Source organism: Carassius gibelio, chromosome A4 (assembly GCF_023724105.1).
Source record: "Carassius gibelio isolate Cgi1373 ecotype wild population from Czech Republic chromosome A4, carGib1.2-hapl.c, whole genome shotgun sequence".
NCBI lineage: Eukaryota > Metazoa > Chordata > Actinopteri > Cypriniformes > Cyprinidae > Carassius > Carassius gibelio.
In genome coordinates, this window is record NC_068374.1 from 28620118 (window position 1) to 28633615 (window position 13498).

General features: G+C 38.8%; 1 protein-coding gene across 2 annotated transcripts in view; it reads left to right on the plus strand.

The window, feature by feature from the left end:
- The window catches only part of LOC127976079 (rho guanine nucleotide exchange factor 39), a 36929-nt gene extending 23645 nt beyond the window's left edge, over nucleotides 1-13284 (plus strand). For both annotated transcript variants that reach the window (XM_052580198.1, XM_052580207.1), the window contains exons 6-12: nucleotides 657-727; nucleotides 3322-3450; nucleotides 5935-6164; nucleotides 9144-9232; nucleotides 12063-12189; nucleotides 12294-12406; nucleotides 12616-13284. In XM_052580198.1, coding sequence (XP_052436158.1) covers nucleotides 657-727; nucleotides 3322-3450; nucleotides 5935-6164; nucleotides 9144-9232; nucleotides 12063-12189; nucleotides 12294-12406; nucleotides 12616-12655 — 799 coding nt within the window. In that variant the 3' untranslated portion in view covers nucleotides 12656-13284. The remainder of the gene's footprint in view (nucleotides 1-656; nucleotides 728-3321; nucleotides 3451-5934; nucleotides 6165-9143; nucleotides 9233-12062; nucleotides 12190-12293; nucleotides 12407-12615) is intronic.
- Nucleotides 13285-13498: the final 214 nt, after the last annotated feature.

The following is a 13498-nucleotide window of genomic DNA, read 5'->3' on the forward strand; positions in this document are numbered from 1 at the left end:
CACAGAGTCAAACTTTTTTCTGAGAGCCTTCTCATTTGAAAGAGGCCTTTGATGTCTCTAGTCGCTGGAGTTCTGCTTAAGTGAACCGTAATCTCCAGTCTTTATCTCCACCCCTGAAACATGAAATGAATTACCACCAAATTTTCTCCTCTCTCAATTTGGCCCTCACCTTGCAATAGGGGTCATTTCTTTAATTGGGCCCTTGATTTGCCCAGCCATTTATAACTTTTTTTTTGTGTCATCAGAAGAATAGCACAATAATCAATATAAAAAAAAATTCTGAACAGAGGAGAATGTAAAGTTTGACCCCGTGCACTTGTTTGTGCGACTTTGACAGAAAGAAATACATTCTCATTTTTCCTTCTTCAAATCCTTTCCTCATCCTTATAAAATAGCACAAAATCAGTTCCGCTGCATTGTTGGAGGAAGCAGAAATCCGGCACATTAGTGTAATTTTGTAGGCTGAATGGCTCTTTATTCCTTTTCAAAAAGAAAAGCTTTTTTTCTTAAACGTGTCTTAACGCGAGTAACGTCGTCTTACGATGACAGCACTTGTCCGACCTCCGTACCTTACCTTCTCTTGCGCTTTAAGGGTGTATTTATAGAAACGTTGCATTAAGCCTGTGCCGTGTTTTGTTTGTTTGTTGCTTTTTTAGGTACAAGCATTTCTTGAGGGACTTGACAGAGAACACCGGTCCAGACAACCCAGAGTTTCAGCAGCTTTCAAGTAAGAGGCACCGCCGTCTCGCAGTTCGACAAACACTCTCTTATCCTTTTTGCGCTCTGTGACAAAAATGTTGATGGGTTTAGCCTGTCTAGATTTTTATTTTATTTTATCTTTATTGTCAGGATCTATATCAAGCTGCAGAATCACATTCACCCAGTCACACTTGTTATGCTTGTCAAATTTGCTTTCCACTCTAGTTTGTCACTTACAGAGCAATCTAAAAAGAGATCACTCAACGTGTTTGTGATGATGAGGTGCTTTGCAGAGATAAGCATTGCGGAGGATACCATGGCCTGTTAAAGAAGGTGCAAAAGCTGAAATTGTTTCATACGGTGCCAAAACAAACCTGTGTCTTAAAAGGAAAAAAGTTTTAAAGCTGGCAGCCTAAAAAAGACAGCCTCCCTTGTCTTTGTTAGGGTAACAAAGAACAACTCTGGGCCCCTGTTGTAGCCCTCACGCATTGTTATTGGGTTATCGGGTGACTTTGCTTGCCGAGGATGAAAGTATGGCATAGCTTAACGTGAGTCTAAATTCCCAATGTGGATTTTGACATAATTAATAGGGACCAGATCTGAGGATATCAACCATGTGAAATATAAATAAATAAAATCTCCGGCATCAACAGAAGCCCCGATAATGACTCATTTCTATCGTCAAATAAACAGCAAATCCCACTTAAGAGCCAGTGTACACAAGGAATTATTTATGTGTATCAATTAAAATCTCATTGGTTGCTTGCTGCTTTTGCTTACAAATTAAAACAGCCCCTGATTCTAAGATGAAGGTACATATCCAGATTTGGCCCTCCGTTGCCTCTTCCTCTTCTCATTAGAGCTGCTTTTTAAGTTCACTAGCTTTTTTTTTTTTTTTTTTTTTGAAGAGAGAGAAATAGAAAAGGTCTCCTCAACTAGCCTGGGCATATTGTAAAGGGAATTATTTAAAAACAACCCCATACAAATTATATTGATCTTATTGAACAGCCTTTGTTGTTGTTTTCCAGTTTTCTTTTTATGTGTTGATTTATTATTATTTTTTTAATTCTTCGTATGTAGCGAAGCGCCACTGTTTTTATTATCAGAGTTGCTGCATTCGTCAATTGCATGCGTTTTGGAATTTCCAACTTCTGTATTTGCCTACAGCCAAGTATCTTCTGAACTCGTCCGCAAAAGACTGTCAAAGGTTAATTTAAAAAAGTTAACACTCGAGAACTCCTCGGACCGAGTTCTGTTTAAACATACTGAATGTCTAAAATAAGAAGACCGAGAGAAAGTGTTCGTAGAATGTGGAATGAGATGGGATTAATAATGCATCAGCCATAGCTCTGTTGAAACACAATTATAGAGAGGGTTTTCTTAAAAGGGAAGGAGTGAGAGACGTACAGAGAGAGGCCCAGTCATCTCTAAATAGTCACTTTGTTTGCTTTTGCATGTAATTGTTCTAAAGATTATTTTACTATGAAGCAAACGCCCCGAGCGCTGCGTTCATTGTCTGAATTGTTAGTCAATGAGACCAAAGCTGGGTTTAAACTTAGGATCCATCTTCTTGTTTGTTTTTCTTTTCTTAATGAGTTGATGTCTACATTAGTTAATGAATTCCCGGCACGGTAATTGGGAAATGTTTTCTCCAAAAATTTTGGTTGAAAACTAAACAAATACGATCTGAAACTTTGAAAACAAGTTCAATTTACTTTTAGATAACGTTTTGACGCTTTTATGCTTTTTGATGCTTTTTATTGCAACAGCTTGCTTCCAATAAACCAATGAACCGCAGAAATCAGTTTTGTACAGAAACCATGTTTATCAGACAGATGCAAACACAAAAGTTTCAGATGTGTAGGCCTTGTGCGTTTGATGGCTAGCACAACATCCTATGGCAAGGTCTTCACCTAATCAGTGGTTAATGCACCCTCATCTCTCTCCAGGGGGTTGATGGTGAAATCAAACATTGTGTGGAGGCCAAAAACAAACCGTTATTATCATATGCAATAATGCAGTCTGCATAATGCATGACTGCCTATGGGTGTGCACTTATTAGTGTGTCATGTTGTTGTATTACTCGTTTGAGACTTGTAATAAATTCAAAATTGCATGAATAGGGGACACTCGTGTTCATAATGAACTATGTGTTCTTTTTTGTGAAACCATCAAATTATACAGTTATGGTAATAATTTAACACTACAAAGAAGTGCATATATTGTTGTTATTTACAATAGATCATAGATTTGCATTACATCAATGCCATTAGTAAACACAAACAATTATGCATTTGAAGATGTTCATTACTGAATGTAGAGTCAGTAATGTATCTGTGAACAAACACACAAGACTGAAGCTTGTCACTTTTTGGTGTCAAAAAAGGTTTTGAAATCTGGATTCATTGATGCGCCTTATCTGCGATTTAGTCATGTGAAGTGTTTACCTACATGACATAAAAACTTAAAAAACTGTCTTTAAATGTACACAGTGTGACATGATTCAGTCTTTCATTGTGTGCTTGGCATATGGTGAAATTTTAGTTTGTTGTGCCTGCACAGTTTAGTTATGTGTCCATTCAGTCCCTCCTGCTGTTTATGCCATGTGTCCTCTCGGTGCAGAGGCAGTGAAAGCCATCTCAGAGGTGGTCCAGCGGATCCAGGACAACGCTCGCAGCCATGAGAACCACCTTCAGCTGCGCAGAGTACAGAAACAGCTGAAGGGCCGAAAGACCAGAATCCTGACTCCAGGTTAGAGACTGTGATCTTCCATTCTTTTTATCTCCCAGAGCTCCGTGGAGAGCCTGAGAGTTAAGCGGATAAAGGAGGTTAGGTGGAAGACTCTTGAAAAGTAGTCTTGTTTAAAATAGACCCAGCTGTTTGCCCATAATCAATAGAGGTGGGTTTGTTTTTGCCAGGCACAATCGTAGTCTCCATTGAGAGAATCAACTGAATTTATTGACAAGTTCTCACCGCTAATTGGTAATGGAAGGAAAGTGTGTCTTAAGTCAGTTCTTTCCATCTTTGTTCTCTTTTGGTACTTGTGGAGTGGAGGTCCTTTCTTCCTTCTTATTTATCCCAAGGGACAATGCCCAGAAAAAGACAGAGAGGGCCTTGTCTTGAATGACTTGGCCTGCCAATCTCCCTCAGGACCAATTAGTGCCTCTCCTCATCTTGTGGGCCGGGAGATAAAAAGGAAGCTGGGAAAAAAGGGAGCGAGAGAGAGAGTGTGTATTTGCACAAAGGTGGTTGGAAGGCTGGCGGTGAATACTCAACGAGCACTGGGGTCATTTCACACATTGCCGGATGTAGGAAGAGTGTAAAAAAAAAAAACCCTCTCATCCAGTTTTTCCAGGACTCTAGAATTCTACAGAGGTCCTTTCTCTTGTCCAATAAGGATTCTTTTCTTCCACTTGCACTTTTTCTGACTTCAGAAGGCCGAACCAAACCAGGCCATCCCAGCTTATCTCACCCAACCCCTCCGTTTCCTCAAATGTGCCCTAACGAAAATGATGCTTGACAGATGAGAGGCTTCTGAGCCCCCGAACAATATTAAGTGGCCGGCTTGGAGATAAGGGCAGTGTAATTCTCAGACGCAAAGCTTGAATCAATGGGACATTGATACGGCAGACAGACTGTCTGTTTCCTTGGAGTCCACGGCAGTACATTGCCGCCACCACAGCTTTCCAAGGGCCAAGCTGGAACTCTTCGACCTGCAGAGCGTAATAGAAAGGCAAAGAGCGAAAGATGAGACCATTCCATGTCCTTTGGTTGGCACTACAACCCCCCCCCCCCCCCCCCCCCCCCAACACCCACCCTTAGTCAGTTAAGTGCAAATCTTATGACAATTTTCACTGCCATTAATCCAGAAGTGTTCTTGTTCAGGTATCTTGTATTGTCTTATCTGCCATAAGTTGTTGGTCCAAAATAGAAGAGTGACCAATTACCATAATTACAGGATTCTGACTTGGATAAAGGACTCACACATCCACATAGAGCTTGAAATTACAACTTGTAGACTGAGAATGTGCAGACTTTACATCCCGTAATTACAGTAATTCCAACATGTCATGAATGCACCATGACCATAGAAGACCATCATTTACTCCTACTTTGGTTCAATGAATCCAGCATTGTGTGATTGTCGAGCTCACATTGGTACGATTGCCTCCATTCATGTACCCACATAGTGTTTCGGCCTTAAAGTCACAATTGTTCGTACAGTTGAGTAACCTGAATCAGACCACAACTTTAAAGAGGGCTCCTGGGCTTTGAATACTGTAGATGAACACCTGAATCCCCTTTTAACTGGCATGAAAGGGTAACCTGTCCAACAAAGCCTTCTCAAAATTAACAATGATCTGACTTGCCGTCCATTACTTTCAAATCAAGAAGTGCTTTAATGTGTCTCTGGGTCTTTGGCATGTCACATCAGGAGGACCCCGGCCAGTTTGTAGTGCAACGTTTAGCACCCTGCAAACCACTAGGTCCTTTGTAGCTGGGCGGAGGTGTTCTTTGATAGGGAAAGTTGAAAGCATTCAACATGCAGAGGGAGATCTCAAGTTCCTGCTCTTTGAACTGAGCTGATGACGCCTTCCTTGGATATGTCAGTCCAAACCAGGGATGGATATCTAAGGAAGAGGCATACAGTTTCACATTAAACAGAAGCTGGGTTTCTTTCCCATTTTACCTGATGTTTTTTTTGGCACTGGGTACTTGTTATTGAGTTTGTACACTTATTAGTATTGTGGATGTGCAACTGAAATCATCAGGAATGACTTTCCTGCATGATCCAGATGGAACTTGACCATGTAAATCCATGTTACCAATTTAAAAGAAGCCAAAGAAACCATTAAATCCAATCTGCACATGTCACCTGGCAGTATCACAGAATGTCTTCATTGTTGCCTCATATTAAACCTGTGGCATTTTTAAAAAGCCGTTTGACCCCAACTTGAGCTCCGCACTCTTGCTATCGCCAGAGCTGCAATCACAAGGTTCACTGGGGCAATTAAGGAATCAGTTGCAGGAATGAAATTTCATCTTATCTATCCAAATGTCAGCATCTAATTTAGTTTCCATCATGCAACTGCCAATCACTGAGAAGGGAGATTGGTTGTCTCTTTTCCGTGTCATGTAAACCTTCTGCTTTTTATTCTCTGCTTGAAATTGACTTTTAAGGTAGACAATAGGTAAGTCCTTCAACTATTTCCCTGTTATCTCTTCTTGTCGTAGGGAGGTGGTACATTCGGGAAGGCTGGCTGAAGACAGTGCCCCCTAAAGGCACGGAGGCAAAACCTAAGATGTTTTACCTGTTCTCTGACATCCTGCTCCAGGCCAAACCCTGCAGTCCCATACATCCTACCAATGGGGATAAGTTTGCCTGCCAGCGAATCTACCCATTAAAAGAGTGCACAGTGGACAAAGTCTTCGGCCACACCAAAAGCCAGGGAGGCCTTATTAGTGTAAGTTTAAACAATCGGATGCAGTTTGCCATGTTTATAAGTCAGATGGATTTATTTTATTAAAATCTGAATCTGGTTAATAATTCAGTTCAGATATTTTGGTATGAAGTGTGGTACTCCTGAACCACTAACTGTACTAAAAGTAATCTATGTGAAGGTAAACTTATGACAGTGTTCACACTTTTCTTGGAAATCAACTTACTACTGGCATACTTATGATTATCTCTGCATTTTGGAAAATTTATCCTAATAACGGAAGGTTCTCCTAATGAAGCAGGAGGTTTAAAAAATGCATCTCCTGCTTCATTACATGCATCCCCGCCAGATGGGGATTTGGGTGAACTGAAAATGATTGAATGCACAATACATTAGATATTATTGGAATAATTATAATTGATTTTTAGATTTATCTAATCAATGCATTCCATTTTTATTGGTGGATCAGTGTATTCTCTCAAGCCCAATTCTGTGTAGTATAACACGTTTATCCATTAAAATTCCTCATAGGCACTGTTGAAATCCATCAAATATATAAGAACCGTACAGTATGTCCCTCCCCACACTTGGTGTTCTCATAATGCCTTGATCTTCAAGTTAGCAAAAATGATCAAGCTATCATTCTCATTCTTGCACTAATTACTCGAGGTCCTCATAAGGCTTCAAGTTTTAATGTCTCCACATGGCTTGATCTCTTTCCAGGTCTCTGTGCTGCTGCTGCTGTGTGACAAATTGTCTAAATTATCTCTGCACTCTCATAAAACATTCAGCCACAAAGGCGTTTATGTGATGCAATTTGGGTTTTGGAAGTGCCTAGTCTGATCAGTATACAGAAATGTATTCTCTTATTTTGGTTATAAAATACCATGAATCTGAGAAATGTGTTTAATGCTCAAAGATTGAATGGCAATTTGGCCCTTTGATGTTTTACAATATTTCATGACATTTAAGGTCCCAGAACTACCACACTATCATGTTGCAGGTATGCTTTTTTGGCATGTGGAATAGACCTAAAAAGGCCATCAGCTCTAAAGAACTGTGAAAAAGCATCTTCCCGAAAGCCTGTCGGCGCTCCACACTCCTCTCCTCTCCTCCGCTTGGGCCGCGGCTGAGGCAACATATTATCTAATGGCTAGAAATGGCATTTCATTAGCCTGTTATCCCACAGAGGCCTCAAATGCATACTCAATAGCATTAGGTGTAATTTCTCATAAGGACACATTATTGATCCACCCGCCTCCCACCAGGACCGAAGGGGAAAGAGGCTGTCAGCGCTCTCTGGCCCCACCCCAGCCAGGCCGTGAAGAATTAGAACAAAATTAAATTTGACAGCTGGAAATGCCATGGCAATCTATATGCAAAGTTTGAAAGTAGTAGTAGTAGAGGAAAATGCGTTATGAAAATTCTGGCTCCCTCTCTTCTATCCATTTGTCTAGATGAGAGAATGTTTGTATACGGATAATTTCTTCCCTCCTTTTCTCTATCTCTCGCATTTCCCATCTTCTCTTTTCGTCTCTCCAGCTTCCTCTCGCGGCTCCCCGTCTTTCTTCCTCCGCCTCCTTGAATATTATTCTGCATCCATTCCCTTTGATGTATAAATAATCAAGTGAAATTATGTGCGTTGAAGAGCCTCCGTGCTCCACCGTATGCATTATACAAAGTAATTTCTACCTAAGAGGGTCAAATTTCCTGACAAATCCCTAATTACCGCATCGCAATAGAAGTGGAATATATTTGTGCATAGATCAGGCCACCCGTCTCCCCATGCGGCGGACCCCTAATATCGCGCTCCGCTTTGCCTCGCTCACTGAACTCGGTAATTAGATAATACTTTTGATAATGGTTCATTTGAAATCTTAATCTATTTAATACCTAATGAGAAACAAGCCAACCCCCCACCACCCCACCCCGGACCGTCATTACTTTTTACCAGGTGTCCATTAAAGACCTGGCTCTGCTCATCATTGCGATTCTGTCCCCAGCCGTAATAAAGATTAAGCCTGATTATTGATATGCTGTCGGTAACTGCTGCCATTTCCTCCACTCGGGCGGCCTCAGGTAAATGTGAAAGGTCATTTAATATTTTCAAGGCCCCAATTATAATCCGCTAATGGGTCCCTGTTGTAATTATTCTGAGGATAATGCCTCTGCCTTTGTTTGGGGTTGGATGGTTCCCGTTGTCTTGTTTGACATGTGTAATCTAGCAGTAAAGTCTGCTCAGTGCGGATGAGTGATGGTAATTGCTGTTGACTCAAGGATGAGCCATCTGAGATGTGCAGAGCTCACAAAACTTGCTCTCAGCTGCTAATTTGGCAATGATCTGCACTTCGAGGACATCAACTGGCACATCTGTGCGCCAGTGTTCTGTAATGCTTTGTGGATGGATCAAGTTGTCTCACATACAATGTTGTGTGCAAAAAAAAATTAATCTCAAGGCCAGTTAAGCCTTTAGAATGCCTAATTGTGGCTGTTCGTTCTTTACGTCTTTAGGCTATATGCCTGAAGAACTGTGAAGTGAGAACTGTGAATTGTAAGATCACAAATGTTTAAAATTTTGAGACCGCCTTTGAAAGACCATTTTTGAAAAGTTTTAGTAAAAAGTAATTTTATATTTTAAAATATATATGAGTGTACAGTGTTTTTTATGCATAATGCCAACTTTTAAAAGCGTTTGTAATTATTTTAAGTTTTTTTTCTTCTTCATAATATTGTGACTTTAATTACTTGGCAATTGTGCCCACCAAAAACGTCAGTTTCTCAAAAATTAAAAGCATGGTCATCATAGAAGAGGTTTAATGCATTTCTGAATAAATGAATATATGACATGAGCATATTTCATTGACCCTTATACCTAAGAAACAAATGCTTAATCAGTTGAAAAATGATCTCACCAAATTCACTGCTTTTCAGTGTCCTTCAGCAGTTTCTATCACACACAGACTCCCAATCTTTTCCTCCAACTGAATATTTTCTCTCTTCTAGTTGACCTTCGCCAGGGCCAAACTACTTCTGATGTCCGATGATCAGGTGGACATTAATGATTGGTACCGTAGCCTCTGCTTGGCAATCGGGTGAGTATATCGGTCAACACAGGGATACACAAAATTCAGGTTACCAGCCCAAAAATGTCAATCCACCTAGACTGTCCCAACTCTTAAGGCTAGGCTAATTAGTTTAGCACTGTCTGAGTGATTGGGAGGGATAAACTGTCAACTCGTGCCATCTTCATAGTGGGGAGCTCCTCACATGTGGCCTTCTGCCCAACCTACAGGCCCAGGGGAACACAATTAGAGACTGAGCTGGACAGGATGTGGTAGCTGAGGTCAGAGGTGATCGCTACTGTATGAGGGGGAACACTGTGTGTGTGGGCATGTTTTTGTGACATGTCAGGACACAACCCTGTATAATGACATGGGTATGACATGGGTATTACAAGGAGAGTGTGACTTATGAGGACATAACCCATGTCCCCATTTTTCAAAACGCTTATAAACCATACAGAATGAGTTTTTTTGAGAAAGTAAAAATGCACAAAGTTCCCTGTGAGGGTTGGGGTTAGGGGTAGGGTTGGTGAAGGGCAATAGAATATACAGTTTCTACATTATAAAAACCATTACGCCTATGGGATGTCCCCTCATTTCACAAAAACAAACGTGTGTGTGTGTGTGCATGTATGTATGCGTGTATATATGTGTGTGTGTGTATATATGTATATATATATATATATATATATATATATATATATATATATATATATATATATATATATAATATAGTTTTATTTGAATTCAATTCACTTTATATTATCAAGACGGTTGTTTTACCTTGAAATTTCTGACATTTGAGAAATGGACCCGCCAACAACCCCAAACCCCCCCCAAAAAAAAAAACACAATTGTTTTAAATTCAGAAATTTACATTATTATAGGAGAGGTGTGTTCATAACACTGCATTTATGGACAGATGTTTGATCAGTTTTTACAATTTTGTCCTCATTTATTTATTTTTTCTTTGTGGTATAGAAACCTAATGTATCATTATTTGACCCATTTAGATTGTGGGATCCATTACTTGTGTCCTTTTTTAATTACCTTCATATCTGACACAAGCCATGACACTGATCCGTGTCACATGACTTTCAATTTCCATTCAGATTTTGTATTCATTCCACTCCATGATTATCTTCAATGAAAATGTAATCGTTTCCTTTCATGAAACGCTATCAGATTCCCGTTATCGATACGGGATTATGTTATTGCTATTGCTTTAGTTTGGGAAATACAATCTATGAGCTTATTTTCAGTTGTTGCATACCAGTAATCTTGATGCCACTGATTATTGACTCAAGACCACAAATGTATCGAGGCCCTTAAAGCCATCTGTAACTTAAGAACATATCATTCCCTCCAATTTCCTTTGCCATATGCCTTAAACTCAACATCACCAATTCAGTCATACAAAAAAAAAGTTAGCCAGAGTATGATACATTTTACAGCTGAGAGGTTTTACTTGTAATATCTGTGATGTTTTGGGGGGTTTTCCTCACTAGAGGAATATTATTATACAAGATGAACATGGTTTAAGTTTCACTCACACATATGCAGATACACACCAGTATGAGTTGTTGCCATAGGGACTCAATCAGCTTGCAGTCGATGGTTTCGATGACATGAGGTGAAGGCGGCTGGAGCCTTATGACAAAACTGAGCATCTCTCATCGAGGCAGATCCACTCGACTCTATGGTCAGATAGACGCCTCCTATACAAACCAAATACTCCCCTTTCATGGCACCAGAAAAAAACACACACAAATATCCTGCACTATAGACACATTGTCTCGTGTCGGATCAAAAAAAAAAGAAAAAAAAAATGAAGTTAATGATCAGTGTGTTTTAGAGGACTGAAATTCAGAACATTTTTAGTTACTTAACTTTTATATTCTTCTACTTCTGATTTAGTTAACCATCCCAGTTTAACACTCTTGTCACTTTCTTTGTCTTTTTTTTATAATAATAATTATTATTATTATTATTAAAAAAAATATATATTGATCCATAAAAAAATAATGTACTGTTGATCCACGGATAGTGAAAATACATCCGTTTTTTTGTAATCATTTATTAACAATAATGAATATAATATGAAGAATTTTTTAAACATTATTTTTAATTTATCTTTCTCATACTTTTTAGTTGTTGTTTTTTCTGCCACTTTCTTAATCCTACATTTCATATGTGTGTCTAAATTATAATTTAAATGCTAAATTAATTATTCTTTTTATTTTGAGTAGTATTATAAAAAGTGGGCGTCTATCATTTTGTCCTGTAATTTCAGTCGAACACAAAAGATGTAATAGATACTGCAGCTTAATTTCCCCCCTTAAAATGCATATAGTATTAACTGTAATTTGTGTTTCATACTATATGCATTTTAAAGGGGAAAATTATTTTTTTGTGCTTAACTAAAGATAATAATAAATAAAAAAAAAAACATTTTTGGGTGAACTGTGCCTCTGTTGCAGCAAAATGCATGCAGTCATACCAAAAATACCTAAAAATGCACATTTCATGTTCGAATACAGTTATGTTTGTGTCTTCATCAGTTTTTAAAAAGTAGTTAATACTGTTTGGGTTTCATCTCAAAACGGCAGTACTGAGAGCTGGAAGGGTTTTTTTTTTCTATGCGATGTACAACACGTCTCCGTGTAACAAGAGCTGCAGCTTGAAGAGGTGCTCTGAGTTTGTCATCTGTATTAAAATGTCAGATTAGCATCAGGTATGACATGAAAGAGGAGCTAATGATGTGGTTTCATACTCCAGCTTCTTGATTCCTGTTTCAATGACTGATCTTAACAGTTTCCCTGGTTCAGTTGATGACAGATGGTCTCGTTTTCCATCCCAGGCAGCTGAAGTCAAAGAATACAGTGGTGCACAGGAGAGACGAGCTGTGTAGAAGGCCAATCAGATCGGATCCAGACAGTCAGAACACTCCAGAACTGCAGCAAACACGTGGAATAAAACGGAACGTGGTCAGTTGTTGTTTCATGGTTAATTAAAACTAATGTCAAAATTCTTTATGTTATTACCGTAGTTAATTACATGCATTCAAACATTTGTGGCTTCTCTAATGCAGATGTTGGATGAAGAGGTTTGGGAACACAGAGGGGGTCAAAGCATCAGTTCCGTCCCTTTAACAGGGGAGAGCGCCACCAAGAGGCTGAAGCCTAATGAAGCTCCTGCTGCAAGGTAGTTTTACTGCATGTTTCACGTGAGCAGACTCTGATATAACAATACTGTGCCATCTCTATTATCTTAACCAGTATATTATTTACTCAAACTTGTAAGGATATTTTTGATGGTCTGAAGAAAAGGTCTTTTTATGTTGTGTATATATGAAAACATGTACCTGCATTGGAAATCTGAATAGCATAATCCCGCTCACATTGTTAATGCAGATCACAGGAGTCTTCTGGATCAAGCTGCGTCATACTGTGAGGAGGTTCAGATTCGGAAAAGAGCTGAAAGGTCTGCCCACTGACGGATTGAAGGAGTAGAGGTGATTTAGGATGAATGCAATGTACATCTACTACATACTGCTGCATTTTTTTTTCCATATGCCAAAGAATATGGTGCAATGCAGGCTCAATGCTTTTAAGATTTTTATACTGAGATGTCTTACTATTTAAAGTGTAGTTCGATGCAGAATTACAGAATTAATGGCAAAAATCGAACAAAAAATACAGAAATATCATGTATAGTAACAGAATCTTTATCCACTCACAGACTCTGAATAGAAATGACTTTAGTGCAAAACCATAGATTACTGTTTATTATCCCATTTTTTAATATGAAATAATTTGGTGCAATACGATTTTTTGGTTTGCATGAGATTTTGCTCTGTTAGACACTGGACAAAAGGGAAAACCTGTTTTTATATATACTGAATGTTGTTTTAATTATACTCTCAATACTAATGCAAATATATACACGCTTGTCTGCTTGTGTTAATTAAACTTTTACTGTTAGATCCGTTTAGGGTTGTGATTGTTACTAACTCTGTTACACTGGCCAATAATATATTTTGCATGTGACTTAATAAAAGCTCAGTGATTTGCTCTAAACAAGCTTCATTAAATCTAAAACTACAACTATTTTTACTGTTCATGCTTTGGTGAGCACTGCCCTCTTCTGGAATATTGTTGATCACTCAGGTCCAGCATGCATGTAGTGGTTTGTTTGTAATGTTAGATAGAATCAGTTGCAGCATCAGTAGTAGGTTATTATCAGAAAAGAGTATATTTAAGTATTTCTTAGTTCTTTGTTTGTTAATGAATGTTA